This window comes from Ictidomys tridecemlineatus, unplaced genomic scaffold (assembly GCF_052094955.1).
Source record: "Ictidomys tridecemlineatus isolate mIctTri1 unplaced genomic scaffold, mIctTri1.hap1 Scaffold_292, whole genome shotgun sequence".
Lineage (NCBI taxonomy): Eukaryota > Metazoa > Chordata > Mammalia > Rodentia > Sciuridae > Ictidomys > Ictidomys tridecemlineatus.
The window spans coordinates 293626-320431 of NW_027522371.1; the positions used below are offsets into that span (position 1 = coordinate 293626).

A 26806-nucleotide genomic window follows, 5' to 3' on the forward strand; every position below is an offset into this window, starting at 1 on the left:
TGGACACATTTCTTTATTTAATTTTTATGTGGTGCTGAGGATCAAACCCAGGGCCTCGAAGGTGCTGAGTGAGCACTCTTCCGCTGAGCCACAAGCCCAGCCCCCTATTATCTTTTTCCACAGTAATTAATTGATTCAATTAAGTGTCCATGTATACATATAATATGTCCTGTTACATAAAAGGCAATGTATTTGTGGACATAAGACAGGAGAAATTCCTCTTTTCCTTTAAGACATTGAATATTGATGCCAAACCATTTATCCACTCTTCTTTAATACTGTTTACTGTCATAAACATATGATAAAATTTTGATATCTCTTAGGAGTTAGTTTTCTAAATAATTGTTTGAGATTATTTTTCTAGCCCCATAAATAAGTGACTTATTGGATGCACCACATAATAGCAAGCCTTATGAACAGTTTTTCAAACTGTCTCACTATTGAGAGATCATTGTTTTCCAACTTGGAAAACTCTTCTTCCCAAAACATTTTGTACATGGAAACAAATAACAGCAAATCCCAATGCTAACTGGCTTACTTACCAAAAGGAATTTATTGACTCACTGATCATAGATGGACCAGGACTGAACCTTCATGCCTCTGTGGTGGCTTGGGCCTACCTTATTTCTCTTAGCAATTTTGTCCTCAGACTGCATTCTACCATAGGGGTAAATGTCTGCCACTGCAATCAGAGCTGCTGTGTTTCTTCAATCATATCCCAAGGGTGGGGACATTATATCTAAATCAAAACATTAACCAAAGTCTTGAATCTCAGTGACTGTACACCTTAGAGCATGTATTATCCCCGAACCAACCACAGCCAAACACTAGGGGTGCTACACACTGAAGAGAAATAACACACAATATTAGGGAGGGCACCATCATATCTGCAGTGACAACTCTTTCACTTACTTGACACTTCCTTTACTTAATACAATCAGCTACCATCTATTTGATCCATACCTGTGCTGCCTCTTTGCATCCTTTTGGCCATTCCAAACAACAGGGAACTGAGTTCTCCTTCCAGGTTACCTTAGTTAACGGGAGTGCATGGGAACAGTAATGGAGGTCAGGGTGACAGCAAATGCTTCAGCAGTTGAGCAGGAAAGCGTCTAGGAGGAAGCACATCAGGGCACAGCCGCCCTGGGGACCCCAAGGCCCAAATCCTGGGCAGCCTGGGAAGCGAGGGTCCTGGGCTTTCTTTTGGTGTGGTTTCTCTCAGGTGCTTAGTCCCAACACCCTGGGAGAGTCTGTTTTCTACCACATGGCTGACTGCACGGAGCCACCACAGGGCAGGGCTATCCTGAGTGTCGTGCCTGCTTGAAGGAAGGTCCCACTTCCAGACCTGAGGCTGGGGCAGACTCACAACATTTGCCCAGGAAAGCCCTCGTCAGCAGCTGCCAGTCCAGGAGGCCCTTGGAGGCGGTCCCTCAAAGCAAGGGGAGTGGCAGGCTCCTTTTCAGGAGCCCTGTCCTCCTGGGCAGCAGTCCCATCCCCCTGGCTGAGGCCCATTTCGCACGGGAAAGCCCAGCATCCAGGGCCGCCTGCACTCGGTCCCACAGTTACGAGGGGCAGGCGCAGGCCTCACTCCTAAGAAGTTGGGGACAGGTGAGGACTCTAGTTAGTTGCTGTCCCACCCTAGCTCATCAGCTGAGGTGACAGCGCAGCTGGCGGGGCGCCAAAGGCCCCGCCCTCAGCACGCAGAGGTTGACGCAGAAGCGAAGTGGGGCCGTCGCCAGGGAGACGGGGGCGGGGCCTATGCCAGGGCGGGAACTTGGAGCCGCGGTCGCGCACAGCTCCGTGTGGGAGGAGCCCGGAAGTAGCGCCCTGGAGGCGGGGCTGCAGGTCCGCGTGTGGTGGGTCCAGCTCCCGGGATCCTGGAGCGGAGAAGGTGAGCTGGCCCGGAGCGGCCCTGGTCTAGACACCCACACGAGGGTGGGACCCCGGGAAGACTCTGCCGCCGCCCTGGAGCCTCGGTCCCGGGCTGCCTGTCCCCTGGAGCCGTCGGGGCGGTCCCCACAGCGCCCACCGCCGGACCCCGCTGTCCCGGTTCTCACCTGAGGGCTCTCCTCAGCGGAGCTGCTGGTCACAGCTGGTGGGTTTTGATTTGCAGGGTCCTGTTCAGGATGCGGTGGCCTCAGCAGTGTGGCCTGCGCTGTGGACCTCAGAGGAGAACAGGTGGCCTGACCTGCAGGCCCCCTGGAGAGGGGAGGGCGACGGAGGAGCCCAGGTGACCTGGGGGCAGGAGGCGGTTTAAAAGACAGACCCGCCCAGGTATTTCAGGTCTCACTGACTCTGTGTCCTTTTGTTTTCCTGACGCACCTGTGGATTTTGTTTTAAGTCCTCGCTTTAAAAACCCTCTCCTGTTTCCTTCTGTGTACATGACCCATCAGTTTAAACCATGTTCCAAGGTCACTTTTTGGTGTATGTGTGGTTCTGGGGATTGAACCCAGGTCCTTGAGCCTGTTAGGCAAGTGACCTACCTGAGCTCCACCCTCAGAGACCCGTGTAATTTTCCCCCCTTGGCCACAAGGTCTAATTGCCAAGGCTGACCTCAAAGGTTCCTCTTCCTCAGCCTCCCTGGTGGCTGGCATGACAGGCATGCACCTGGGACTGTCACACTCTAGCCTGTGATGGGAACTCATGTGCATCTGTCCAGGGCTGAGGATGGTTCTGCAGAGCTGTGCTCCAGGCTCCCTGAAGGCCTGTGGAGGCTTCTGCTGCCCAGCAGCCCTGGTGCCATGGCCAGCGCTCCTCCCAGCCTGGGGCAGGCAGCTGCCCATTGCTGTAGGCTGACCGTATTTTCTTCTTATAGCACTCATACATTCACTGGAGTATGTTGGATGGTTTGTCCATTAGGAGTCTAACAGGTCCTCTAGAACCTTCAAATAATTAGTAAAATTCCTAAAGAGTAAGTGAGCATGCACAGAAATTGGGCTAATGGGAAGAATGATGTTGGATGATATTTTCATGACTTGAATATATTATCCAACATGAAGTTACATTTTATTACTTACAAAATAATAAAATAATGAAGCAATACCATGGGCTGAGCCAAAATATATCCTCAGGATCTTAGGCATTCTGTAATAAATGTGCATCATTTGAAGTAGAGAGTTGATCATCTCTGGGTAATGAAATGGAAGTAAAGGTATCAAAGCCAATGATCATCTGTTTCCAATTTTCTGTGATTTGCTTCAAGTGGTAAAGTGGTGATATTTATTAATAATGGATCAAGTAGGTTCATAATTGTTTTAGAGAACAATTAGATGCCTTTACACTTTAGGCTATATGGGCACATTTGAGAACGGTTCCAGCCATTCTCTCATCCTTTGCGTCATTCCACTCAGATGTCCTGTGAGACATTTTCTATGTGAGGCTTTAAGAAGAAGAAGAGAATATTCTGTAAAGAAAACCTTGTGATCTGTGCCTTATAAAATTGAATGGGTTCATTCAGAAATCAGAATTTCTATTGAAAGCTATTTGCATGAGCCAAATAAAACCTATTTCTAGGCGTCCTGGTGAAGACAAGGTTTTATCTTTATATGTCTCATTGTTTCTGCCTTGCGACCAGCTCAAGCTTCATGAAAGAAGGTTCAGTTCATAAGAAATTGTTAGTGAGTTTTAAATTAAAGAGACAAGACTCTCATTACCTTTCACATAGCTCCGAGACGGCTTCTCCTAGCTCCCACTTCTAGCCACCTAATGTGGTGGCAAGGTTTACACAAGAGACTAGGGAGAGAGGGAGAGCATGCAGGGAGTGAGCTTTTATTGGGGAATAAAAAATTCAAGGGAAAATCCCATCCAGTGAAGGTTAAGGGGGGCAGCATCCCAAGGTCAAGGACAACAATTGGGTCTTCAGGTCAGTGGCCAGGCATGCCTCTGCATGGACAATCCCTCGGACCTGGGAAAGGGTGGGGAATGGCTCTGACACAACTGTGTTTGAGCGCCTCTCACCCAGCCAGGGAGGTAAGTCAAATCATGTGCGAGGATGGCCTCCCACAATTGTCTAGTTTTTTTTTCTTGTTGTTGTTGTTGTTAAAATGAAATTCATAAGTTGGTAGACCATTTTTTCAGATGTGTAACTAGATACCATTTAAATTACCCACCTTTAAATGGTAGACATTTTGTACATGAACACTGCCTGTCTGCACCTTTTTTAACAACCAGTCTGGGCTCAGGAGCCCAAATACCACTGTTAGCTGGAACATGTTCTTCAGGTTGGCCTATTTGCCAGTATCCCCTGAGGTCATCTGTTCAATGAGCTTCGTTACTCCTGCTCCCTCACTGGCTTTCATTGAAACCACATACTGTCTATGAATCAGGGACACCAATCCCACAACATTGTGTTCTTTGAGTATCCAAAGTCCCACTTTTCACTTCACCATGCCTGACATAGGCAGTAATATTTATCAGCAAATGTGAGGTTTTCAAAGATCCAATTCTATGTGCTCCTTTCTCAGAGAGCATTAGGCAGGGCTATAGCATACATAAATATTAAGTAAAGGCCATAGTTTTAAAATGTCATCCATTGAATAGTTGACACATGTCTGAGATACTTTTTATTTTGGAGGAGGTATTTTTTAATAGGGAATTCCAACAGCTACGTAATTGTGAAATGAGAAATCTTGCATCCATTTTATTCTTTGTTTCTTATGATTTTTACCAGTAAGGATAAGATACTTCCTTGTTCCAATGCAGATGTTGCCCACTTCTGTAAATGGATGTGGGGTGTCACCTGCTACTTGCATGTCTGCATGTTGTGCTTGACACTAATATCGTACTTGGTAGGTGGCAGAAAGTCAATACTGAAGTTAAGCTCTTGTAGCAGCAGAGATGAAGATCCTTGTTGTGCCACCTTCTGCAATCCATGCTGCTCTGTTTGAGTCCTTTAATGACTTCCTGGTGATGAGCATCATGGTCTCCTGGTCTTTGAGAATAGCCAAGCATTGCTCTGTGAATGTGGAAGATGGGCATGTGGAAGGCTCCAGGCAGGATGGATCATTGAACATGTACTCTAATCCATATGCCTCTTTAATAACCTGTTTTTCTTCTTGGGTTTTAAGGGAGACAGTGCCCTCAGACACTTCTGTGCAGCTAGGAATGCAGGCTTCTGCTTCACCTTGAAGGAAGCATTAATAAATCATTTCCAGAAGACATGAGAAGAGAGAAGTGAGCCTCTGGTATCATGCAGGTTCCTTGCATTGCCCATGGGCTAGAAGAGAGAAGAGTTGCTTCATGAGATTTGATCCCCTTTTTCCTGAAGAGTTTCACACAGAGGTGAGTCCCCAGCATGTTTAGACACCATTTCAGACCCCTTTGTTGACGGAAATGAATTACACCCCCTGATGATGTGGAAGAGCTAAAGATGTGTTTGCTATGAATTTTCTATTTCATTCATCAGGGCCTGAGTCAAGCCAGCCATTGTGCTGTCAGCGCATGAGCTGCTGGTCAAATGTGAGGAAGTGGTCTTGCTTTATGAAAACACCACCCTGATTCAGTGAGCCAGAGGCAGCCTGCAGTCCCTGTTTTCCTGTAAAGGCAGATTGCTGTGGATGGCCTCTGGTCTCGTCATGCAGCCCTGCTCAGAGTAGGGGATTGAGGGTCCAGGCAGATCCCTAGTTCCTTTGGACCTTTATTGCCATTGGGCCACCCCAGGATCCTTGGACTCTACCTGGTCTTCTGCCTTGGGTCAGGGGATGTGAGGTTTGGAATCCCCCTCTGTGGCAGGATCCCAGCCCCCCCAGCCACTTGAAGGCAGGCACAGCCTTCCCTAATTGTGTTAGAGTTAGAGACTTCTCCCACCCATCCTCATCCATGCTCATCCCACATTTTGTAGCTTGACACCTGAGGACCTTTATTCATTGACTTAGTGGTTAGTGATGATGGTTACTAAGACTAAGTGACTCTTTCAAGTCACATCACGTGCATGGTAGGGCTAGAGCATGGATCTTCATAATTGATTTCATGGAACTCTCTCATGGAAACTGTGACTGCTTCCTAAACACACACTCTACATTTGGAGTGTCAAAATTCTTGGCACCGCCTCCTTGGCAAGTGTATCTTATCTTCTATGTGGGAATTTCACAAATATCTTCCTTTGGTGTGTGGAGGTCATGCAGAAGGGATTTCATTTGAAATAGCCCAAACAAGAAATACCAGTTGTCTTTTTCGCACTTGGATGAATGTAGTGAACATCCCTTTCTGTGTGCTTGCATGCGTTGCTCCTTTGAATTTGTTGAAGAATGGTTGGCTGGGGAGCAAGGTAACGAGAGATGTATATCAATGGTTGTCAAGTATTCTGAAGTGAAGAATGTATTGAGGATGTCAAGGCTTTCCTAGCCAGTTCCTATGGCTCAGTCAGGGATCAGTCAGAGGATTGTGTCTGGTAGACTCTTTGGAACAGATGTCAAAGTGGCCTTGTCTTACCCTGTCCAGGACTGAATGCTGAGCTTGAGTGGGAGCTTCTTGTCATTTCAAGCATTTCCATGAGTCTGTCCTCTGTTCTCTAGTATCCAAGTGGTTTCTAACAGGAAAGCAAAACAAAATTGAAAGTATGGTGATTGATTATTTATACCAATGTTATTTCTTTCTTTTTTTTTTTAAATATTTATTTTTTTAGTTCTCGGTGGTCACAACATCTTTGTTGGTATGTGGTGCTGGGGATCGAACCCGAGCCGCACGCATGCAAGGCAAGCGCGCTACCGCTTGAGCCACATCCCCAGCCCTACCAATGTTATTTCAATCAATTTTGTATAATACGAAATTAACTTTCTGCTAGTAAGATTTCATATGTGAGGAAATAATGAAAATATTGGGGTTAGGGGATGAGAATATGCAAATCAAACATTTTTGAGCATCAAGACCCGTTTTTTGTTTTTGTTTTTGTTTTCTTAACTTAAATAATAAAGTGCCAGAGGACCACACCTGCCATTCAGCCTCAACAACCTCCAGGTCCAGCCTCCAGGTGGCCCATTTCACCAGGGTTGTGGGACCACACTGTCCTGGGATGAGAGAGCAGTACCCACGGATGTTGTCATCTCACAGAGTAGATATTGCCAGAGACAGTAGAGAGCTAGTGGCACATGAGGAAGGGAAGAGCTCTCAGGATGGGAAGAGGGGGCCGCTTCGAGACTCATTGGGCATGGCACGAGGCTGCTGGGTGTGGTGTTGGCCTGGGCCCACTGAGTGGGGCAGATCTGTGGTCTGTGTCCCTGTACCCTCCTCTGTAGCCTATGTTGGCAGCAGATCAGGGAATTGGGATCAGAAGTGCTCCCTGTAACACAGGCACCAGCCCCCAGAGTATGTGCCTAGCCGTTTCCCCACCTGGCCTGACTTGGTGCTTGTCTTGCCTCAGGGCTGAGACCCTACAGTCTCTGATGAGGGTGTCTGCAGTCCAGATCCAACCTGCATGGCCAACATGCTCAGACCTTCAGCTGGGTCCTAGGCTGCTGCAACCAAACCCTGTTAACTAGGTGGCTGACAACAGAGGAAGTGTCTTCCGTTGAGCTCCAGAGGCTCAACACAGTAGGTGTTGGGCTGTCCCAGTGCCATAACCCCTCCCAGGTTTCAAGGGGACTGTCCCCCCAACTCTTCCAGCCCTTCCCACTCTCCTACTGCTGCCCACGATCTGTGGTTCCTATATGGGCATCCCCTCCTGATTCCATCCTCACTTAGACTGTATCCCCAAGTCTCCCTGGTATCTGGGTCCAGACTCTCCTGTTCCTACAAGAATATCAGATATTGGATTTGGTCCCAGTTGAAGCTGTGTTCCATCATATGAGCTTTCAGCTTCATCCTGTGCAAAGACTCTTTTTCCACACAAGTTCGCACGACTTTTGGCTGGCTAAGAATTTTCAGGGGACACTTTTCTAATGAGTACACTTTCCTTCCTTCAGATCTCCCCCCAGTGAGCATTCCTCGCACCCTTGTCCTAGTTCCTTTATGGCAGATTCCCTCCTTATGGCTGAGAGGACCTAGTGACCCCTGGATTCACACATTCTCCTTAATCACCAACACACTGCAGAATTCTCCATGTGACTGCGGTGTTTTGCATTGGAACCCACCCCCTGACTTCTAAAAGTGGTCTAGACAATTGGGTTGGCTTCCTCCCTCCTGAACCTCTTTGATGTCCTTTAAAGTAAATTATTCTTTTGGATTCCTTCCACAGTAGGCAAGTCCTTGGATCCCCTGGTAGAAAGTCTTCCAGCCTGAAGGTCAGATGTGTCCAGATGTTGAATTGAAGGATATCAGCTCCTAGAAGCCCTCATCCTGGCTGCAGTGTTTCCTCCCCTCAATGCAAAGCAAGAAAGTGCAGTTGGCCCTGCACCCATTCTTCTGCATCCATGATCCCTACCAGCTGGAAATCCAAACTATTAGGAAAGCAGTTGTGTCTCTCTGGACAGATACTTCTCTCCTCATTGTTTCCTGGATCTTACAGTGTTACAGAGAATGACACTGCCCTTTCATTGTATTAGGTGTCAAAAGTCATCTAGAGATAATGGAAGTGCTACAGGAAGAAGATATGCAGCATTTAGATGCAAATACTCTTTTGTAAGAGACTTGAGCCTGTGTGGACTGGTTTTTTGGGCTGACTTTGAACAAATATCCCTTGGATTTCTTGTAACATTTCTGGTTTCTGGGCTTGGGAGTGTTCAGGACTTGTGTGTGAGTCAGCCTCATGGGGATGTGATGGGGGGCAGTCGGAGCTGTTGTGCAGAACCTCAGTGATGGCTTGTAAGGCCACCTGTAACACTGCAAGCAGCAGACGAGAAGGGAGCCTGCTCCCCATGTGTTCAGCTTAACTCTTGTCTTATCCAAAATCATGACTTGTGAAATGTTGCAGAAATGGACTCATGCCAAAAGTTGGGATGTTCTGGGGAGCATGGGCTGTCATTCTATTCTGTCTCTGCATTATGATGTGTTAGTGGGTGGGAACTTGAAGACGTGCTTAGGCCATGGATTCTCCTTCCCTGGGAAAGGGCTTCTCAAATCAGCCCTTGTCCCTCTTTCACCTGCTTCCCCAGGAGGACACAACAAGAACGTTCTTACAAGTTGGCCCCCGGTCTTGGTCTTCCAGCCTCCCAAATTTGAGAAATAAAATCTGTGCTATGAATTACCCAGTGTCTTGTATTCTGCCAATACAACACAAACTATGCTAAGATAAGTCAATCAGCAGTCTCCTAAGTGTTTACATTGTGGTAATTGACACCAAACATCCATTTTGTAATTAAACCATTTTGGAGTACACAGTTGAGTGGCATTAAGCATGTTCATGTTGGTGTATAGGCATCACCACCATGCATCTCCAGAACTCACGTGGACATACTCTTGCCATCAATGCTGAATTCTAGTGCCCTTGAGGCCTAGGAAAAGAACATGGTATTTACTTTTTATGAACCTGATAATTGAGAATCTGAGATAAGTGAAATCCTACAAAATTTGCCTTTCTCTGGACACGATCATTTTCAAGAAATGCAGATCACCCTCACTCGTGGGCATACCAGGTCCACTGCTAACTCTGCGGGTGTTTCAATTGCACTCTCAGTGACAGTGGTGACTGTGTGCACATGACCTGTGTGTCCAGCTCAGATCTCAGGATCTAGGGTCTTTGGTTCCACACAGCCTATAGGTTGCCTGCTCCTCCAGATCTCTGCAGGCCAGTGGCATGAAGGCCCTGGGCCTGGTGGTTTCTTTAGGTGAGTGCAATACGTGTCCACAGTGTCGTGGGTCATGATGGACTATAAATAGAAGCAATGCCTGGATACTCCTGGGATCTCAGTAGGCTCAGCCTGTGTGCTGAGAATTGTTGTGACCTCCTAATTAATGGGCCCCCAGAATCCCAGAGAAAAGGGCAAATCCAGAGCCAGTTGAACTTCAGTGTCTCTGAGAGAACTTTTGGGGTGGGGGGCCTGGATACATTGATGTGATGACTCTGATGCAGAGTCACGTGCTTCGAATCCAGGTAGAGGTGCTCAGGAGCAGCCTGGGCTGGCACGTGGGTTCCCCACCTCCACACCTGTGGAACATCTTGGGGCTCTGAGAAGCACAGCAGCCTGACCACGTGAGGGCATCTGCTGTCTCTGCATACAGTGAGCTGGGTTTTCGTCACATCTCTCAACAATTCCACATAACACCAGCTCTGAACCCAGAGTCCTGGGCACTTAGTTGAGGCTCCATCAGCTCCCACCTCTCTACCTGACAGAGCCGTCCTGGCTCCCTCTGTACTCATTACATTGAAGATGAAAACCTGGAGGGTGGGACTTCCCATCATCCAGAAGTTCGCAAACAAATTCCACTGTGGCATTTGTTCCTGGAACCCAAATGGTTGGGGGACCACAAGCACCCTGGCATCCATGTGTGGGAACCATGGTAGTATAATCAAGAAACAGGAAGGAGAGGGGTTGGACTGATCAGTACAGATGGCAGGGCATAGTACAGAGTGGAATGGAGAGTTCTCACCCGGGGTGATTGTTGTGATGTGCACAAATGCTCTGCTGGTGCTGGGGTGCCCGCATGGTTTCTGGGGTCTTGAAAGGCTACAGATGCCCACAGAGTGTTCTCAGATGCACAGTGGGAGGCCCGTTGCAATATGTACATGTGGAAGAAGTAGGAGACCCCCTTAGTGTGGAGGTGCCATCTAGAAGGCAGCCTCACTTCTCTGAAAAACTTGATTGGAAAAAAAGGGTCCCTACCTGTGCCCAAAGGGCCATATATGCTCCTGGAAGTTGGTGGTGGAAATAGTTCTCCATCCATTAATCACTCCCTCACTCACTAATGTCCTTGTGTCCTTGAGAAAGGCTCTCCCTTTCCTGGTTTTCCTGAATAGAAATCCTCTTGCCTCTTGGGTGAATAGGGTTATGGGTTGTGCAGAGGGTGTTGGTCCACTGAGCATCTTAGAGACTGCCCTTTATGGAGCCTAATGATCCCAACTGGGGAATGAGGCCAGGGTCCTAACTGTGGTTAGTGTGAGGACACCATGGGTTCAGAGAGGGAAAGAAGGACAAGGGAAACTCAGATGTCCCTTCATGGCCCCTGGAGTTAGAGGACTTACCCCTTTGCACCTGGGATCAGGAGACCTCATTTTTTCGAGGACACGCACACTCAGACGTTAATCTTCAGTGTGGATTCCTTTCTGGGGTCTAGGGCTGTTGTTAGCCACCAGGAATGACAGTGCTCTCCATCCTGAGTGGAGGCATATTTGCCAGAAAAGAGCCCGTGGTCACGCCTTGTGCAAAGCATTCCACACCAGGGGCTCCCATCCCTATATTCCAGTCCTGAAAGGAAGCCGCTCAGAGGCAAGGTGGGTCCAACCACCTCCCATGTGTTCACTCAGCACTGTGTTAACAGTCCGGATGGGATTGGACGTGTCTCAGAATGTCACCCTCATGAGCTCTACCCTGCTACAGCTGCAGTTCTGCAGTGGGAGAAACTCAAAACCTCAAAACACATGCACATGAAAGAAAAGAGCAAGAGCCAGAGCCCAAACATGCCAGGTGTGGCAAAGACAGCTGGAGTGCCTAGGTTGGGACTCAGAATTATGTCAGTGGGGTGGCATTGCTGCTGGCACCAGCATGATAACAGAGAGCCAGGCCTGCTCATTTTGGGGAGCAGTGTGTTGGCGAAGGCAGCAGAAATTGAGAGGCAGGATTGAGTTTGGCGCTAGGAGGAGGTTGGGTAAAAGGCCAGTGTGAGTTGGAGGGCTTGGGCAGATAGAGAGGTCAGGGTACACCCCAAAGCCTGGAGACTGCACTTGATGTCCAGGGTTGTGAAACACCACCTCCCCTCTTACTCAAAACTGAGAGCAAGGGGCATTGATGAGTTCAGTCTTTGTGCAGCTGCATCCAAGGTGGCTTGGCTAGGCACCTCTGTTTCCTTGACTCAGGAGGCTGGGAGTCCAGGCTCCACTGAGGCTCAGCTGGGAGGATCGGACTCTGAGTTTATGCCTGTGTTCCTGGTAGGATCCATGTTGGCTGAGCCTCAGTGTTTTTGTAATGAGAGGATGGGTGACTGTCATGTCTTTATCACAGGACACACTTGCTAAATGGATTTGTTTGCTCTGAGGAGGAAAGAGAGAGAGGGGAGTGTTGCTGGAGACAGGGATGCAGACAGGGGTCATAGACTTGGCATAACTCAGTCTTGGAGGTGATATCCCATCACCTGTACCCACTTCAGTTCCCATGAATCCAGAGGCTGAGCCCCCTTGAGGTGAGGGGTGAACCGGTTCTGGGCAGCAGGATGCTGTGGTACCTCGGAGTCTCTGAGACCCCAACACTAGACACACTTGGCCCTTTTGAAATCTTAGGAGAAGCCTTGGGAAGTTGTATGGCAGAGGGGAGCAGCCTCTGCATCTCAATCTTCTCCAACTTGCCATGGTGTAGAGAGGGAACTGCAGCCACGATGGGACGGACATTGGCCACGTCCCTGTGTGGGACACAGGCCTGATTGAGTTGGGGTGCATTCTTTGTCTCTCCCCTTCTTGTGATTGTTCCATCTCTACATTTGTGCTTTAGCCACCTGTGAGTCCCATCTCTGGTTTCAGAGAGAATAGAGGGTGTTATGGGCCAATAGACATAATAAACCCTAGAGATTAGATGCTACCCTACTTTCAAGAAAAGACTGGGCACAGCATGAGTTGCACAATGATGGGACCAGGGTCCAAAAGCTGCTGAGAGGGAAGGACTAGTTGTGAATGCATTTTTGAAGGCTCCAAGCTGGAACTCTAGTGGCACCAAGCAGGGCAGATGCTGGTGGGGGTATTTACGTAGTTGTTGGTGAACACATGCGCACCTGAGATGGGTAGGCATGGAGGAGAAATCAGCAGCTCATAGGGCTTTTAAAAGTGGTCTTATGTGAAAAGAGGCTCAGGTATGGACACAGGAAATGACATCATTGCCTTGACAATGGATCAAACAGAACATGGAACCCTGGTATCCAGGCACCCACTTCACTGACCAAGCCATCCGAGCTCATTTGGTTGGAGAAACTGGAGTGAGAAGGATGTTCTCCTGTGGTTGCAAACAATGCCGAGCCTCAGGCTCCCAGGAATCTCAGGGGGGCCAACTAGCCCTTTTGTGGATACACTGGGTGAGGCTTCATCTTAGAAGCCAGAGCCTCTGGCAATTGTCACAGAGGAGCTCAAGAGTAACAGTGAGTAGCACAGGGCAGGTGAGCCCAGCAGGCCCTCGAGTCTGATCCCTGATGAATGGCCCAGGACTCCTATTCTGACTCTGTGTGTGTGTGTGTGTGTGTGTGTGTGTGTGTGTGTGTGTGTGTGTTTGTACTGATGGGAACTGTCCCATTGTGCTTTGACTCTAGTGTATTGGCACAAGTCATTTTTCTGTTTGTCACCATTTCCATTTTGAACCCACCATTCTTGGTCCCATCCCAGGGTGAAAATGATGAGAACACGGAGGAGCCCTACAGGGTACAGAGCCTTGAACCTTACAGGCAGGACCAGCTTAGGAATGAGCTCCTGCCTGTCACTTGTGGGAGAAACCTACATTTCAGCAGCAACATGGGGTTAATCTTCTTGGATTTCATCCCCACCCAGCAGGTGCTGGATCTCTTGTTCCCAAGGTAAGCACCAGACCACCAAGCCCAAGTGTGTAGCCCCCTCATGCCTGGGTCTTGGGGCTGCCATGTACCTCTCAGGGACCCAAAGGTTTGTGATACCTAATGAGATAGAGGACCACACTCATAGTGGAATGTCAGCCCCAAATGGGACGAGTCCTGGAGGTGCCTGCCACAGCCTTGCAAGGGGAGTGAACTTCCCTCTCAGGCAGAGAAACCATCCTGACTCCAGCTGATCCACAGAGGTCCGTGTAGCAGTCCCCACACACTGGGCACCACAGCTCAATGGTGTGCACTGAGCTCATTCCCAGGTGGACTCAGCGAGGCCAGGTGGTCTTTCTGGTGTGATGTTGGCTTTGTGAAGAACGTAGATCTGTGCCAGAGGCATCTCAAAACTCAGGCCTTGGGAAAAGCACTTTTGGATTAATAAAGACATGTTAATTTCCATAGTGGGACAGAGCATCCTAGCTGGGACATAGCTGGACAGGGGCTTTGGACTTGGCAGCTCCCACACCCAGAGATATTTGGGAATCAGCAGTTTGGGCTCATTCACTGATGAACATGGAGAACGCACCCACTGTGTGAAGACACGTTTCCAGTCACATTTCATAATTCAGTGAAAAATGGGGTTCAAGTGACTGCCATTGTGTCCCTTTTCATGGGGGTCAGCCTCAAACCGCAGGTGCCATGAGTACATATCCTACATGTGACTGCATCCCTGACTCCATGGGGCATAACGGCACGTTGTCCTCTTCAGTGACTATGGTGGACCCCTGGACCAACTTCAACATGGAATGGGCTTGGGGTCAAGAGGGTGGGCTTCTGTTTCCAGAATAGGGACCTGCAAGGTGATTTGACTTGGGAAGGCTGAGGAAAGACTGCTCTCCCCAGTGTAGGGTCATAGGTTTCCTCTGGAGGCCCTGGCGAAGGCAAGGCCAGGGTTTTGCAGGCTCCACACCTTCCTCCCCACAGTGCCTCACCTTCCTTCCTGGGGACCTGGGTGAACTTCTACTCCGAGGCTTCCCATCAGCCTCCAGGCTTTCTGAGTCTGCAGCAGCTGCTATCCCTGTGGCTCCTGCTGGGTGGCTTGTACCTGGAACACCAAGCACACCACCTCCTGGCCCCAATTGAAGATGGCAAATCAAGCCAGGCAAAACCTGAGAGCCAGGCGGACTGTGGTGAGTACCTAAGGGTATATGAGGAAAGGTCCGACTCTTGTCCCACTGCAGGGAGTCTGTATGCCTGGTGTTGGGTGGAAATTAGGATAAGCCTTTGTCCATTCAGGAAGTGACCCCAGTCTGCAAAGAGGTCCTGTGTGGGCTAAGGGCCTGAGTTATTCCTGGCAGCAGGGGTATTGTCTGTCTGTGCGAAGGTCAGGGCAAGGCAGTCATGTTGGCATCTTTTCTCCTCTAGCTACAAGCTCAGTTCCTATCACGGCTCCTAAGCCAACCCCAGAGCCAGAGCCTTCTCCCAGGGAAGGGGCAGAGCCGGAGTCCAGGACATCAGGGGTCTCCACTCGGTACTCCCCATGACCCCAATATAACAAACGGATGAGAGGCAGGTGCCTCATTCACGTCTACCTGGAAAACGAAAGGACAAAACAGTATAGGAGCATCCTGGTGAGTCTTCGAGCAGGGGAGTCTCCTGGGAGCCCACAGTGGGGAAGACCGAGTCCACAGCAAACACTTTGGACTAGGCCTGTCTTTTTGAACTGGAGCTTCTGGAAGGTCAAGAAGGAGAGCAGAAAGTGAGGAAGAGAGAGGCGGGAGAGCAGCAGCATGCCAGGTCTGGGTGCGAGTGGGCCTGCGTGTTTGGGGATATGCAGGTCAGAAGTGCAGGAGTGAGTGCTGGGTTCAGAGGAGGTCAGAGAAATATCAAGGGTACAGGCCATCCTCTACTGACCTTGGTATTGAGGAGGAGTATATTGAACCGTGGAGGTTGAAGCAGAGGAGTTGGCAGTCATTTTCTTGTGTGTGGGAGGGGATATGTTGCTGGTTGAAGGGAAGGGAGCCATTGTAGAATGATTAGGGTGGGTAGGTGTGGGTCATAGACAACTGGGGGCCTTGGAGGGGCCCATTAGTGTCCTAGTTTGCATGTATGTGAATAGAGATTTAGCAGATCTCTCTGCAGAATTTTCCTGGGTGTGGAGTATCCATCATGAGACTCTGGTGTCCACCTCCAGGGGAGCCATGTTGAACCACTGCACCTGCTGGGTCCAAACCTCCTGACACCCTAGCAAGAACTGACACTCTCGAGCCCAGCAGCTTATATGCCTATCATTAAAGAGTCCTAGTGTGTGTTTTAGCCCTGGCTGTCAGGACCAAAGCACCTAGGGTTTGTGCCTGGTGCACACAAAAATGCAGCTGCATCCCAGACAAGACCAGGGATATGGAAGTCCACTGGACCATTCCTCTCATCTTGATGGGAGTAGAGTGTGTCTGTACAAAGCCTTTTGGTCCTTATTCCCTTGTCCCTGTAGGGCATAGCAGGTTGAAGCAAACTCTTGTACCAAGATTGGACTAGAGGCTCATAGGAAGACCCCACATGATCACATGAAGGCCTCAGGTAGCAGGGTATCAAGATGGTGCCCTTGTGTTGAGAGCTCACTTGTCTCTGATTGTCCTTGAGCACTGTCCTCTGGGTAGCTACTCCCAAATTCCCTCTCTGATGAGCTTTCTCCAACTCTGCTCAGGTGACCTGCCAGGACAGGGCTCCAGTCATCATCCACAGGGCCTTAGATGCACACTTGCTCCAGCAGGAGGATCCAGAAAACTACGAGCTTCTGCATATTGTCTGGAACCATCAGAGTAAGTGGAACCATCAGAGGGTAGGGAACAGTGAGTCACAGTGGGCTCAAGATATCTGGGAGCCAAGACACAGTGTGCGTTGACCCAATGCCCAGGATGAGTATGGTAGGACTTGTGCATAAAACAAAGTTTAATGATGGGGCATAAATCTGCAGGTTCTTCATGTTCCCCAGGGGCTGTAAACCTTCCTAACATGTGTTCTTTCCTTTACCTGAGGAGGCATTGCAAAGCTATTATCCACAAGGGGCCAAGAAGAGAGGCTTCTTTGTCTTGTGTCAAAGAAGACAGACAACCAAAGGGTGCCTACTTTGACGGCCTTTCCTGACCTAGATGAGTACATGAGAAAATCAGTTCAATGAAGAATCATTTCTGGCTTCCAATCTTTCTATTCATTGAAAACTGAGTCCACTTAGGACCACAGGCCATTTCTAGAGAGAAGAGTGTGGTAGAATAGAACCATTCACAGCTTGTAAACTCTTCTTGAAGAGAGAGAGAGAGAGAGAGAGACAGAGAGAGAGAGAGAGAGAGAGAGAGAGAGAGAGAGAGAGAGAAGAAAAAGAAGAAGAAGAAGAAGAAGAAGAAGAAGAAGAAGAAGAAGAAAGAGGAAGAGGAGGAGGAGGACGAGGATGAGGATGAGAAGGACAAGGAGGAGGAGGACAAGGATGAGGAGGAGGAGGAGAAGGAGGACATGGAGGAGGAGAAAGAGGAGTAGAAAAATGAAAATAAGTTGAAGGAGGAGACCATGAATAAGAAGGTCAAGATGACTTAACGAAGAAGCATGAGGAGAAGATGAAGAAGAACAAGAACAAGAAGGAGAAACACAAGCCGAACAAGAAGTATAACAATAAATTGATTAAAAATGTGAATGAGAATTATACTCAGTAGGAGGAAATGCAGAAGTGGGGAACTCAAGAGAAATATATATCTCTGGATGGCACAGCCCTGCTGTGGACATCCTCCACCTACGCTCAACACACCTCCAAACCATACCCCTCAAATTAGTGTAGCCCTGTATGAGTGGATGAATCCACTGGCAAGGTGGAGGCACCCACCATCAAGTGCTTTTCCCCAAACCCACCTGTGATCATTGCTGCAGTGGGGAGAAAATCTTGAACACATGAGTCTTTGGGGACCAATCCAGATACAAAGTCTAACTGTTTCACTTTGGTGGGTCCAACGTGACCTGGGGTACAAGGGGCTATTTCCTTGAAAGGTGTTCCTGTAGTGGACCTCCTGTGCATAGAGGGTCCTCAGGGAGGAATCAGTGGGGAGTCTTTGGTGGAACAGTAGCTGGATTCGGGGGCTCTCAGGTCTGTGTGTGAGACCTGAGCTGGCAGAGGCTCTCAGTTGTGGGGGATGTTGGGTAGTGTATTCCTTGAGTGTCACCTACCACGCCTCTGCCCCTGCCTCTCCAGAGCTGAGGATCCCTGCTGATGGAAACGTATATTACGCCCTGGATGGCAGAGTGGATTATAACTTTCTTCTTCGGGAAACAGCTGCCAGCAAGTTGTTTAAAGTCAAGCCAAAGGAGGTAAACAGCCACCTTCTTCAGTCTTTACTCCTGGTGCCACTCCACATCCTCCAAGGGGACAAGAACCTCAGGTTCTGGATGGATGTTGTAGAATGCCCACAGAGCCAATGCCAGGCTGGGTGGGGTGCAGGTGCTGGGCTTTGCTGATGTTGTCATCCACCACAGTTCTTGGAGCATTCTGTGGCAGTGGCATCCAGGATCCCAGCAGCTGTGAGCAGCAGCTCTGCGGTGGTTGCAGGACCATTGCCCCAGGCCACCCAAAGCAATGAGTGGTGTATGAGAAAAGTCACCAGTAGCAGCTCCTCACTGCTTCACTCCAGCCAGCAGGTGGAAGACAGCCACTTTGTCCACGTCCTCCTAGAGGGACAGAGCCTGAGGGAGACAAAGCGCATCCTGGTAAGCCTGACAGCAGGGCTGCCTCCTGGGTGTCCACACAGTGGAAGGCAGGAGACATAGCCAACCCTGGGGCTGTGGTGGGAAATTAAGAAGAGAGAGGTCAGTCTTAAGGGCTTGACCTGAGGGGGGAGAGCCTCAGCATGCCCAGCTGCAGCGGTGAGTGGGCCTGTGTATTGTGGGTTTGGCAGGCCAGAAGTGCAGATGGACAGATGAAGGCATCTGCTGTGGACAGATGAAGGCAGAGATATGTCCAGGGTGCAGGCTGAAGTGCCTAGAACTTGGTATTCTCAATGAGTGAGGTTGGAGCAGAGAAGCTGGCAGTGACTTGTCACATGTGTAGGAGGGGGTGTGTTCCTGGTGGCAGGAAAGAGAACCTCCTTAGCATGACTAGGTGTGGAAATTTGGGGTTGGGATCACCTGGGGGGTCATGCCAAAGCTTTGGAATGTCAGTCTTTGCATGTATGTAAATACGGAGCTAAAGGGGTTCTTGGCAGAATTTCTATGGATGTGCAGTAGACATGCTAATGCTGCAGGTGTCCAGCTGCAGAGGAGACATGTTCAGTGACTGCCAGTGCTGAGTCAAGTACATCATTAGAACCAGACCCGCACCGAGCTTCCAAAGCCCAGGGCCTCTCCAGGCTATCATGAAGCACTCAAGTGCACACTCTTGTATCTGAGTCTGTTTTGTGTAGTGGCAGTCAGGACCAAAATTTTCAGTGCATCTGCCTCTTCCACCCACAAAGGCAGCCTGCATCCCAGAGCACACTTGGTGCGCAGATCCCTGGCCCATTGCTGTCATCTCAGTGAGATGAGAGTGTGTCTGTGCATAGGCATTTTGGTCCTTTGACGTGAGTGGAATGTGGCTCTCCAGGGGGAGGGGAGATGTCAGGTACAGGCAGATATTTGTACCAGGATTGTTCTAGTAGCACGTTTTAAGAACCCAGGGGGTATATGGAGGCCACACTTAGGTAGCAGGATAACAAGATTGTGCCCTTGTATATGTAGCTAACATTTCTCCTGAATGTTTTACCACAGTCTTCTGGGTAGCTCCTCTAAAAGCAATTCTCTGATGACATTTGTCCCACCCTGATCTAGGTGACGTGTCAGGAGAGGGTGACAAGCCTCATCCGCAGAACCTTAGACCAATATTTTTTGCAGCATCAGGATGTGGAAAACTTTGAGCTGCTGAGAATGATGTCTCTGCATGAGAGTAAGTAGGACAATCAGACAGTGGGGAGACATGATCCACAGTGGGCTAAGGATAACTCACAGCCAAAAGAAAGTGGGCCTTGGCCCTAAAATAGCCAGAGTGTGGTGGGCCTGGTGCAGGAAACCAAGTGCAGTGATGGGCGTGTCCAATGTGGAGGTGTTCAATGCTGCCCCAGGGGGCTGCTGGACCTTTCTAAATGTGTTCTCCCCTGGAGCTGTTCTGGCAATGCAAAGCTAATATCGATGAGGGCAAGGCAGAGAGAGGCTCAATCCATCATCAGTTTGGTTTATGGCTCACTGATAAGGATGCCTTCAAATGAAGAGGAGCAGAGCATGGGTCCTGATTGGATCAGCATTGCTATGGACGGAAGCAGCACAGGTCCCAATCCATGGCCAGGATATGAGAAGTCCTGCCTACTCAAGAATGTCAGGATTGCAGCAACTGGGAACAGGACTCGGTGAAGAGGAAGTCAAGGCCAGGGGACAGCCTGTTTGGGTTCTTTTTGGAACAATTCAAGTCCTCTGTGCCTGGGTGCCCATCTCCTGAAGATATCAGAATGGCCAGGTTATTATTACTTCCAGCAACAAAGAAGGGCATCTGAAGAACAAAGGCCACAATGCTGAGCTGTCCACAATGCCAGTGCTCTTTCCTTTCTTGTGAGCCCGACACTCCTAGCCTCCACCATCCCAGCCTGTCCACAATAGAACCCACCATCTGTCGGGCACGTAAGTGAGTTTTTCCATTTTCACACACCGCCTCATTTGAGTTGGCTCTGTCTCACACATGAGGAAGACTGAGGTGCAAGGAGCTGGGCAAGGGGCAGTGTCTGCGAATCTCAGGGACTTGGGAGGCAGTGCAGGGAAATGGGGATTTCCAAACAGCCTCAGAAACTTTAGGAGACCCTGTACCCAAGTAAAAAGGCCTGGGAATGGTCTCAGTGCTTAAGTGCCTCTGGTTTTATCCCTAATAAAAAAATAAGACAGTCAAAAGGAATTACCAAACCGAGAATCTACAAAGGTGATTTCAGAAACAGACTTTCAACCCAAGCATCAGTTGAGAGCAGGCTCCAGACGAGGGGAGGTTTGTGTGTAACAGACGTCAAAAGGGAGGACTAGGGGGGGCCTGGAACCCACTAGGTGTGATGGCATCTATGCCTTATGGCAGGAGGGTGGCAGTGATGTGGCCCTCTCCTAGATTTTGGAAACCTTGTTTTCACGGGGGAAGCTTTATGGAGGTGGAATCTATTTTAGCAATCCTGGTCCAGATGAGGTGCTGACTACCACAGGTAGAAGCCTATCCAGAATGCAGTGTCTGTTATTCAGTCTTTCCTGACTGTGACAATGACAAAGGAAGGAAGTCACTTGTCTTTGGTCTTGGTTTCACTCCTGGCCATTGATTGAGAACTGATTTCATCTTGGACTACTGAACAGAGGCTGCATCTGGGCAAAAGAGTGTGATAGATTTGAACTCCTCAGGACGCCCCACCATTGCCAGAGAAAGAAGGAGAAGGAGGAGGAGGAGAAAGAGACACTCCTGAGTGGGAAGAGGATCACACAATGAAGAGCAGGAGGAAGAAGAAGAAAGAGAAGGAGGTGAACAGAAGGAAGGGTGGAGGGAGATACACAAGAAGAAGAACAAGAAGGAATGATGTAAGAACAAGAAAAAGACCCAGAAAGAACTACAAGAAGATGCAGGACAGAAAGAAGAGCCAGAAGTAGAAGAAGAACCAGAATAAAAGTACCAAGCAGACAGCTCATGATGAGAAACAAGGGGAAGGAGAGAGAACCTAGAAAACAATAGAGTTCTCCAGGGCACCACCCTGCTGAAGTCCTCCCATGTCCATGCCCAACACACCTCTGATGGATACCACCTCCCCTCCGCATATTCATCCATAAGTGGATTCATCCAGGGCAAGGGGATGAATTCGCCCACCATCCAACGCTTCCCTGAATGCCCATGTGTGAGCATGACTGCCCTGGGGAGAAAGGCCTAAGCACAGGAGCCTTTGCCAATCCTGATGCAAAGCCTAGCAGTGTCCCTTTGGCAGATCCAACCTGCACTGAGAAGTTCTGGGCCCGAGGTGCTGTTTCCATTGCCAGGTGCTCTTTTGGTTTAGAATCCTGTACATCATCTTCTCCAGGAAAGAATCATTAAGGGAGTCTTGGGTGGCACTGTAGCTGGATAGGAGGGCTCTCAATTCTGGTGCCGGCTCACCCTGGTGGAGACTCTCATGGGTTGTGGGTGTTTTGTGGTATAATCCTTGAGTGCCACCTAACAATTCTCTCCACTTTGCTCTGCAGAAATCAAGGTCCCTGACCACTCACTCCTGTATCTGTCCATGAATCCACAAATAAAATATTATTGCATTGTGAGGAAACGCCGCGAGGTCAAGGGAAAGGAGTTAAACACCTACCTTATTCAAGCTGTACTTGTGCTGCCATTCCACTCCCACCTGGGGAAATAAGAAGCCTGAGCAGCTGGATATATGTGCTAGAAGCCCATAGAGCCAACTGACAGGCTGGGGTGGCTTTCTGTTTATGGGTTTGGTGATGTTCCAATCCCCACAGTTCTCAGAATCAACCTGCAAGTCCTCCAGGCCGCTTTCCCACAAGCAGGTGGGAGACACCTGCTTAATTCGTGTCCACTTAGAAACACAAAGTCCAAAGATGGCCAAGACTGTTTTGGTAAGCCTGGGAGCAGGGGTGTCCCCTGGTGCTTACACCTGGGTGGGGAGCAGACACTGGTCCAATACCATGGACTACTCATGCCCTCTTGAATTTGGAGCTTCTGGATGATTAGGAGGATAGATGGGAATCAAGAAGAAAGAGGTCAGTGTGAAAGGCTGGAGCTGAGATGAGGGAGAGCAGCAGCTTGTCCACCGCCATGTCTGAGGGAGTCTGTCTGTCAGGTGGAAGCATGCAGTCCAGAAGGGCAGAGGCAGGTATGGGTGACAGATGAGAACAGGCCAGGACCTAGGTTGCAGGTTCCCCTGTGTGTGATGCTGGTGTCTATGGAGCAGGACATCAGTATGAGGTTCTGCATGTTCCTTGATCAAGGAGCTGAGAGGATCTCTCTGCAGAGTCAGTATGGATGTGGAGCAAGCACACTAAATGTCCAGGTAACCCAATGACTACCCTTGCTGGATGAGGTGCCCTCTTACACCCCAGCCAGCACTGAGCCTCTGGAGGCCAGGAGCTCTCGTGGCTATCTTTCAGCACTCCTGTGTGTGGTCATGTTCCTGGGTCTGATTTGGGCCCTGGCAATCCAGACCAAAGCCTGTAGGTTTTGTGCCTAGGCCATTCCCAATGCCGCCTGCATCCTCGGGCAGACCTGGAATCTTGGAGGCTATTGTCTCATTCCTCCTAACTTGTGGGATGAGATTGCATCTGTATGCAGGTAGTGGGGTCCTTTCACTTGGAGAGAAGTGCAGCTCCACAAAGAGCAATGGCAGGTCCAGGAAGTCCTATGTACAAGTATTGGGCTAGTAGCCTATGGGAAAAGCCCACGCGATGAGCAGGAGGTCAGCCTCAGGTAGTAGGGTCATGGATGTTGCCCTTGTATTTAGAGTGGAGGTGCCTCCAGAATGCCCCTGCCCACTGTCCTTGAGTAGTCACTTTAAGGCCCATTTTTTGAAGGCCTGTCTTCCATGCTGCTCCAGGTGACCTGCCATGATCGGGCTCCTGTCATGATCCGCAGGGCCCTCGAGCTACACATGCTTACTCAGGAGAAGCCGGAGGAATATGAGCTGGGCCAAATCATCTCTCACCGTCAGAGTAAGTGGGACAATCAGATGACAGAGAGCAAGGGTCAGGATGTGGACTCAGGTCAACTTTTAGCACCAAAGAGTAGTCTCTGACCCCCAAGAACACTCCAACAGGGTGTGTTGGGCTCATGCACAAAGCAAACTGCACTTCTGCTGGTGTAAGCTCTCCAGGTGTTTTGGTATACCCCAGTGGCTAGTGCGGCTCCCCACCAGGTGCCCTGCCCAGGACATGAACAGGCATCCAAAGCTGACATCATTGAGGACTGAGGAGGAAAGCCTCTTTCCAGGAGCAGTATGGTTCTGTAGTCTGAGATAGGAGTGGTTTCAGAGGAACATGGGAATGCATGGGCTAAAGAGGGAACTGGCATTTTGTGGACTGAAGTAGTAGGATTGAAAGCCTTCTGTGTGACCAGAAAACCACTGTCTTGGCAGAGCATTGCCAGGATTCTAGCAAGCAGTAACAGGATGAAATTGGGAAGAAAACAGCCTGGGAGACAGCTTGAATCATCTGTCTTTGCATAAATTCCATGGTCTTCTGTACCTGAGTCTGCTTGCCAAGGAGTGATCACAATAGCCAGGTTATGATCCCTAACTGAAGTCAGATGAGGGCTTCCTGAGCACGTAGCCACAAAGCTCATCTGATAATAATGCCAGCGCTTTTTCGTTGGTTGGTTGGTTGGTTGGTTTTTGTGAGCCAAACACCACAGCAGCCATTATCCCAGCCTATGTATGCTGAAGACTACCATCCCTATGAGTTCTAGAATCACTTGTCTCCTATCTTAACCTACTGTTAGGTTAGTAGAATCAATGGAAGAGGAAGTCTGTCTGGTGCCTTGGTAGCCTTAGAAATTCATAGCAGACATCCCCACATCCAACCCAGAAGGGATGGAGAACAGGCTCTAGGTTAGAGGAGGGCGACAGGAAAGAGATGTTCAGAGGAAGGAGAAGCTGGCTTTTGTATTCCCCCACTCAAGGTCATGGCACCACTGGACCATACACCATGTTGGAGGGAAGCATTCCCTTTGCTGGTCTTTGGAACCATTGTTCTCAGTTGGGCAGCATTTGGAATGTGGCCTCCATTCTCAGAAGCCTGGTTCACATGGAGGCGGGCTCCACCAATGCAGAAGCATGGCTCTAATGTGGTATCCGTGCTGGTCAGCCTGTCCTCACTGTGGCCATACTTGAGGAATCCTAGGCCTTTTCTCTGGGTTTCACAACTTTCTCTTTGGTTGTGCACTGAGGCTGTCCATAAAGCTCTAGTGTGTTGTGGTGGAGAGCTACTCAGCCCTTGCCAAAGAGGCATAGACTGGGAGAGAGAGAACAAGGCTGGGAGACAGGGAGAGAGAGAAAGATGGAGAGGAGAAGGAGGACCTCTACTTGGAGAATGAGGATTCAGTGGAGCCAACAGGGACAAGGTACTGTTGCCCAGGGCGCACCCCTGTTTAGGTCTTCCTCCAACCATGCTCAACCTTTCTTTCAGTCCCTCCCACCCCCCAGTAGTGTATTCATCTTGAATGAGAATTTCATGTTGACACCAGAGCACTCACCATCCATTGCTTCCCTCCAAACCCACCTGTGAAGATGGCTCATGTGTGGACGAAATCTTTGGCACATGAGCCTTTTGTGGGAGATTTCAGATGCAAACCCTAGTGGTGTGCTTTGGCAGATGCAAGAGGACCTGGAATGTTTTGAAGTCCAAAGCCTTTGGTAGGAACAGACATTAGGTCTGTTGAAGTGCTCTGCCTAGTTCTTCCTCAGGGAGGACTGTGGAGGCTGTCTTGTTGGTATTGGTGCTGAATTGGAGAGCTCTCAGGTGTGTGGCTCTGGCCTTTTCTGGCACAGGCTCTCAGATGTTGGGGTGTCCCAGAGAGCACCTCCTGAGCCACCTTATTTTGTAAACCCCTCTCTCCCCAGAGCTGAGGATTCCAGCGCAGGCCAATGTATTTTACGCAAAGAACCCTCACACAAAACCCAACTTCGTGCTGAGGAAAAGGAGCCTCTCCCAAAAGAATGGTTTGTGGATCCAGCCTCAACCTCCCTCTCATCCTGCAAAGAAGGCTGCAGCCCTCCTGAGGATGCTTGCAAAACCATTCTGCTGCTGTGTGCCTGGGCAGGGCTGAGGCAGCCCAGGAATATTTACATTGATAATTATTTTCTTCAAAGTTTGAATCTATAGTTTGCCATTGTCCTTTACCTTGTTTAGTAACACAGTTGTTACTCTATCCTGTATTTGTTGTTTCCATTAATATATTATTATTTTAAAATATATATGTTTTTGTTACCTGATCTACTGTGATGATTTGAGTATACTAAATGTAGCAGTGATTCCTAAAGGACACATCCAAACCAACAGGAAGGAATGTTTCCTTGTATCAGCAAGAAGTTTGGTTTTTAGGAGTTTGGCAGATGGCATTATCTGAGTCAGTTTTCCAATGGGGGCAATGAAGTATCGGCTATCATGGAACAAACACAAACAAAGACACACAAACACATACTAGAGCACACACACACAAACACACACTAGAGCACACACACACACACACACACGAGCACACACACTCACTGAGCGATAGATACACAGATGAAGTTGGTCTCTTCTGAAATACTTTGGAGATGTGGTTCTGATTTCTCCCATTTTGGAGTATTTTCCATTGCATAAGGTGTCTTGCAAATGAATCCCATGTCTGAAGAAGACATGCATGTGTACTTCACATGCCACTTTCCACATAACCAGAAGGTCATGTCATGTAATATTTTTCATGCAGCTGTGTTTTCACTGTGAACCATCCCATGAGGTCAGCTGTGGAATTTTCCACTGGTAGCATCACAATGGGGATCCACTCTTTGGATTTGGGAATATTTCTGATTTTTTTGATTCAAATTGGAATGATATCTATCTAGCTAGCTAGCCATATGATTTTTAATCAAAATTGTGCATTTGATGATAATGAATGACATGCATATAGGAATCTGTAGACTCTAGACAATGAATGAATGTCTACTGTTGCCTGGACTATTCTGCAAAGTCCTGTAGCATTTGAGCTTATGTGAGGGCTTCATAGGGTTTGCAAAATGTCCAGGTCAGATGGTCCTGCATGAGGCTGAGCTCCTAGTGGTCTCCTCCACAGCATAAGGGCCAAGAAGAAACCCACTTCCACACAGAAGATGAGATGCTACCTTATGAAGGTGATTGTAGGTGTGAGACCCTTTTGCTAGGATCCTTTTTCTATTGGGCCAGTACTGTGCTCTGAATGTGCTTGCTGAGAAGAGCTTGGAATTTCCTGACTGAAGCAGTTCATGCAAGCTGCTTCCACTTGCAGGAACAAAGTTTGTTCTCCTTGAGCACTTTGGGTTGTCCCTGGTTGAACTAGAGTGTGTCAGAAGCACTTGTAATGATTGACATTCAGGGTTTCACATTGAAGCCTCTGTGCCATCATTCAACCACTGATGGCTGCAGGTGAGGCCCCTGCCTTTCAATGAGTTTTATGAAAAAATAGGAGTTTTGGATTTCAATGAACCTTTGGAGA

The 26806-nt window shown here is 49.0% G+C and overlaps 1 protein-coding gene and 2 long non-coding RNA genes across 4 annotated transcripts; all 3 read left to right on the plus strand.

Moving 5' to 3' along the window:
* The first annotated feature begins 1741 nt into the window (after positions 1 to 1741).
* Positions 1742 to 9118, plus strand: LOC144373183 (uncharacterized). Of its 2 annotated transcripts, XR_013432922.1 has the most exons (4): positions 1751 to 1891; positions 2114 to 2274; positions 5067 to 5280; positions 8171 to 9118. It is a non-coding gene; the product is annotated as an uncharacterized LOC144373183 (long non-coding RNA). The 2 variants fall into 2 exon arrangements; XR_013432921.1 differs by lacking the exon at positions 2114 to 2274 and having other exon boundaries at positions 1742 to 1891.
* A 2736-nt stretch (positions 9119 to 11854) lies between these two features.
* On the plus strand, positions 11855 to 16908 carry LOC144373182 (uncharacterized). Its single transcript, XR_013432920.1, has 4 exons — positions 11855 to 13578; positions 14545 to 14750; positions 14986 to 15191; positions 16265 to 16908. It is a non-coding gene; the product is annotated as an uncharacterized LOC144373182 (long non-coding RNA).
* A 717-nt stretch (positions 16909 to 17625) lies between these two features.
* On the plus strand, positions 17626 to 25661 carry LOC144373186 (uncharacterized). The gene is made up of 7 exons (XM_078036284.1): positions 17626 to 17910; positions 18076 to 18306; positions 19402 to 19516; positions 21817 to 21915; positions 22082 to 22200; positions 23175 to 23289; positions 25194 to 25661. Exons 2-7 carry the CDS (start codon positions 18187 to 18189, stop codon positions 25397 to 25399), a joined length of 774 nt encoding a protein of 257 aa, XP_077892410.1. The 5' UTR covers positions 17626 to 17910; positions 18076 to 18186; the 3' UTR covers positions 25400 to 25661.
* The last annotated feature ends 1145 nt before the right edge of the window (positions 25662 to 26806 follow it).

Coding starts and splice junctions, on each gene's coding strand:
- LOC144373186 (XM_078036284.1), top strand. CDS start 18,187: ATGAGAAAAGTCACCAGTAGCAGCTCCTCACTGCTTCACTCCAGCCAG. Junction 21,916..22,081: donor CCGCGAGGTCAAGGGAAAGG/AGTTAAACACCT, acceptor TCCAATCCCCAC/AGTTCTCAGAATCAACCTGC. Junction 22,201..23,174: donor AGATGGCCAAGACTGTTTTG/GTAAGCCTGGGA, acceptor ATGCTGCTCCAG/GTGACCTGCCATGATCGGGC.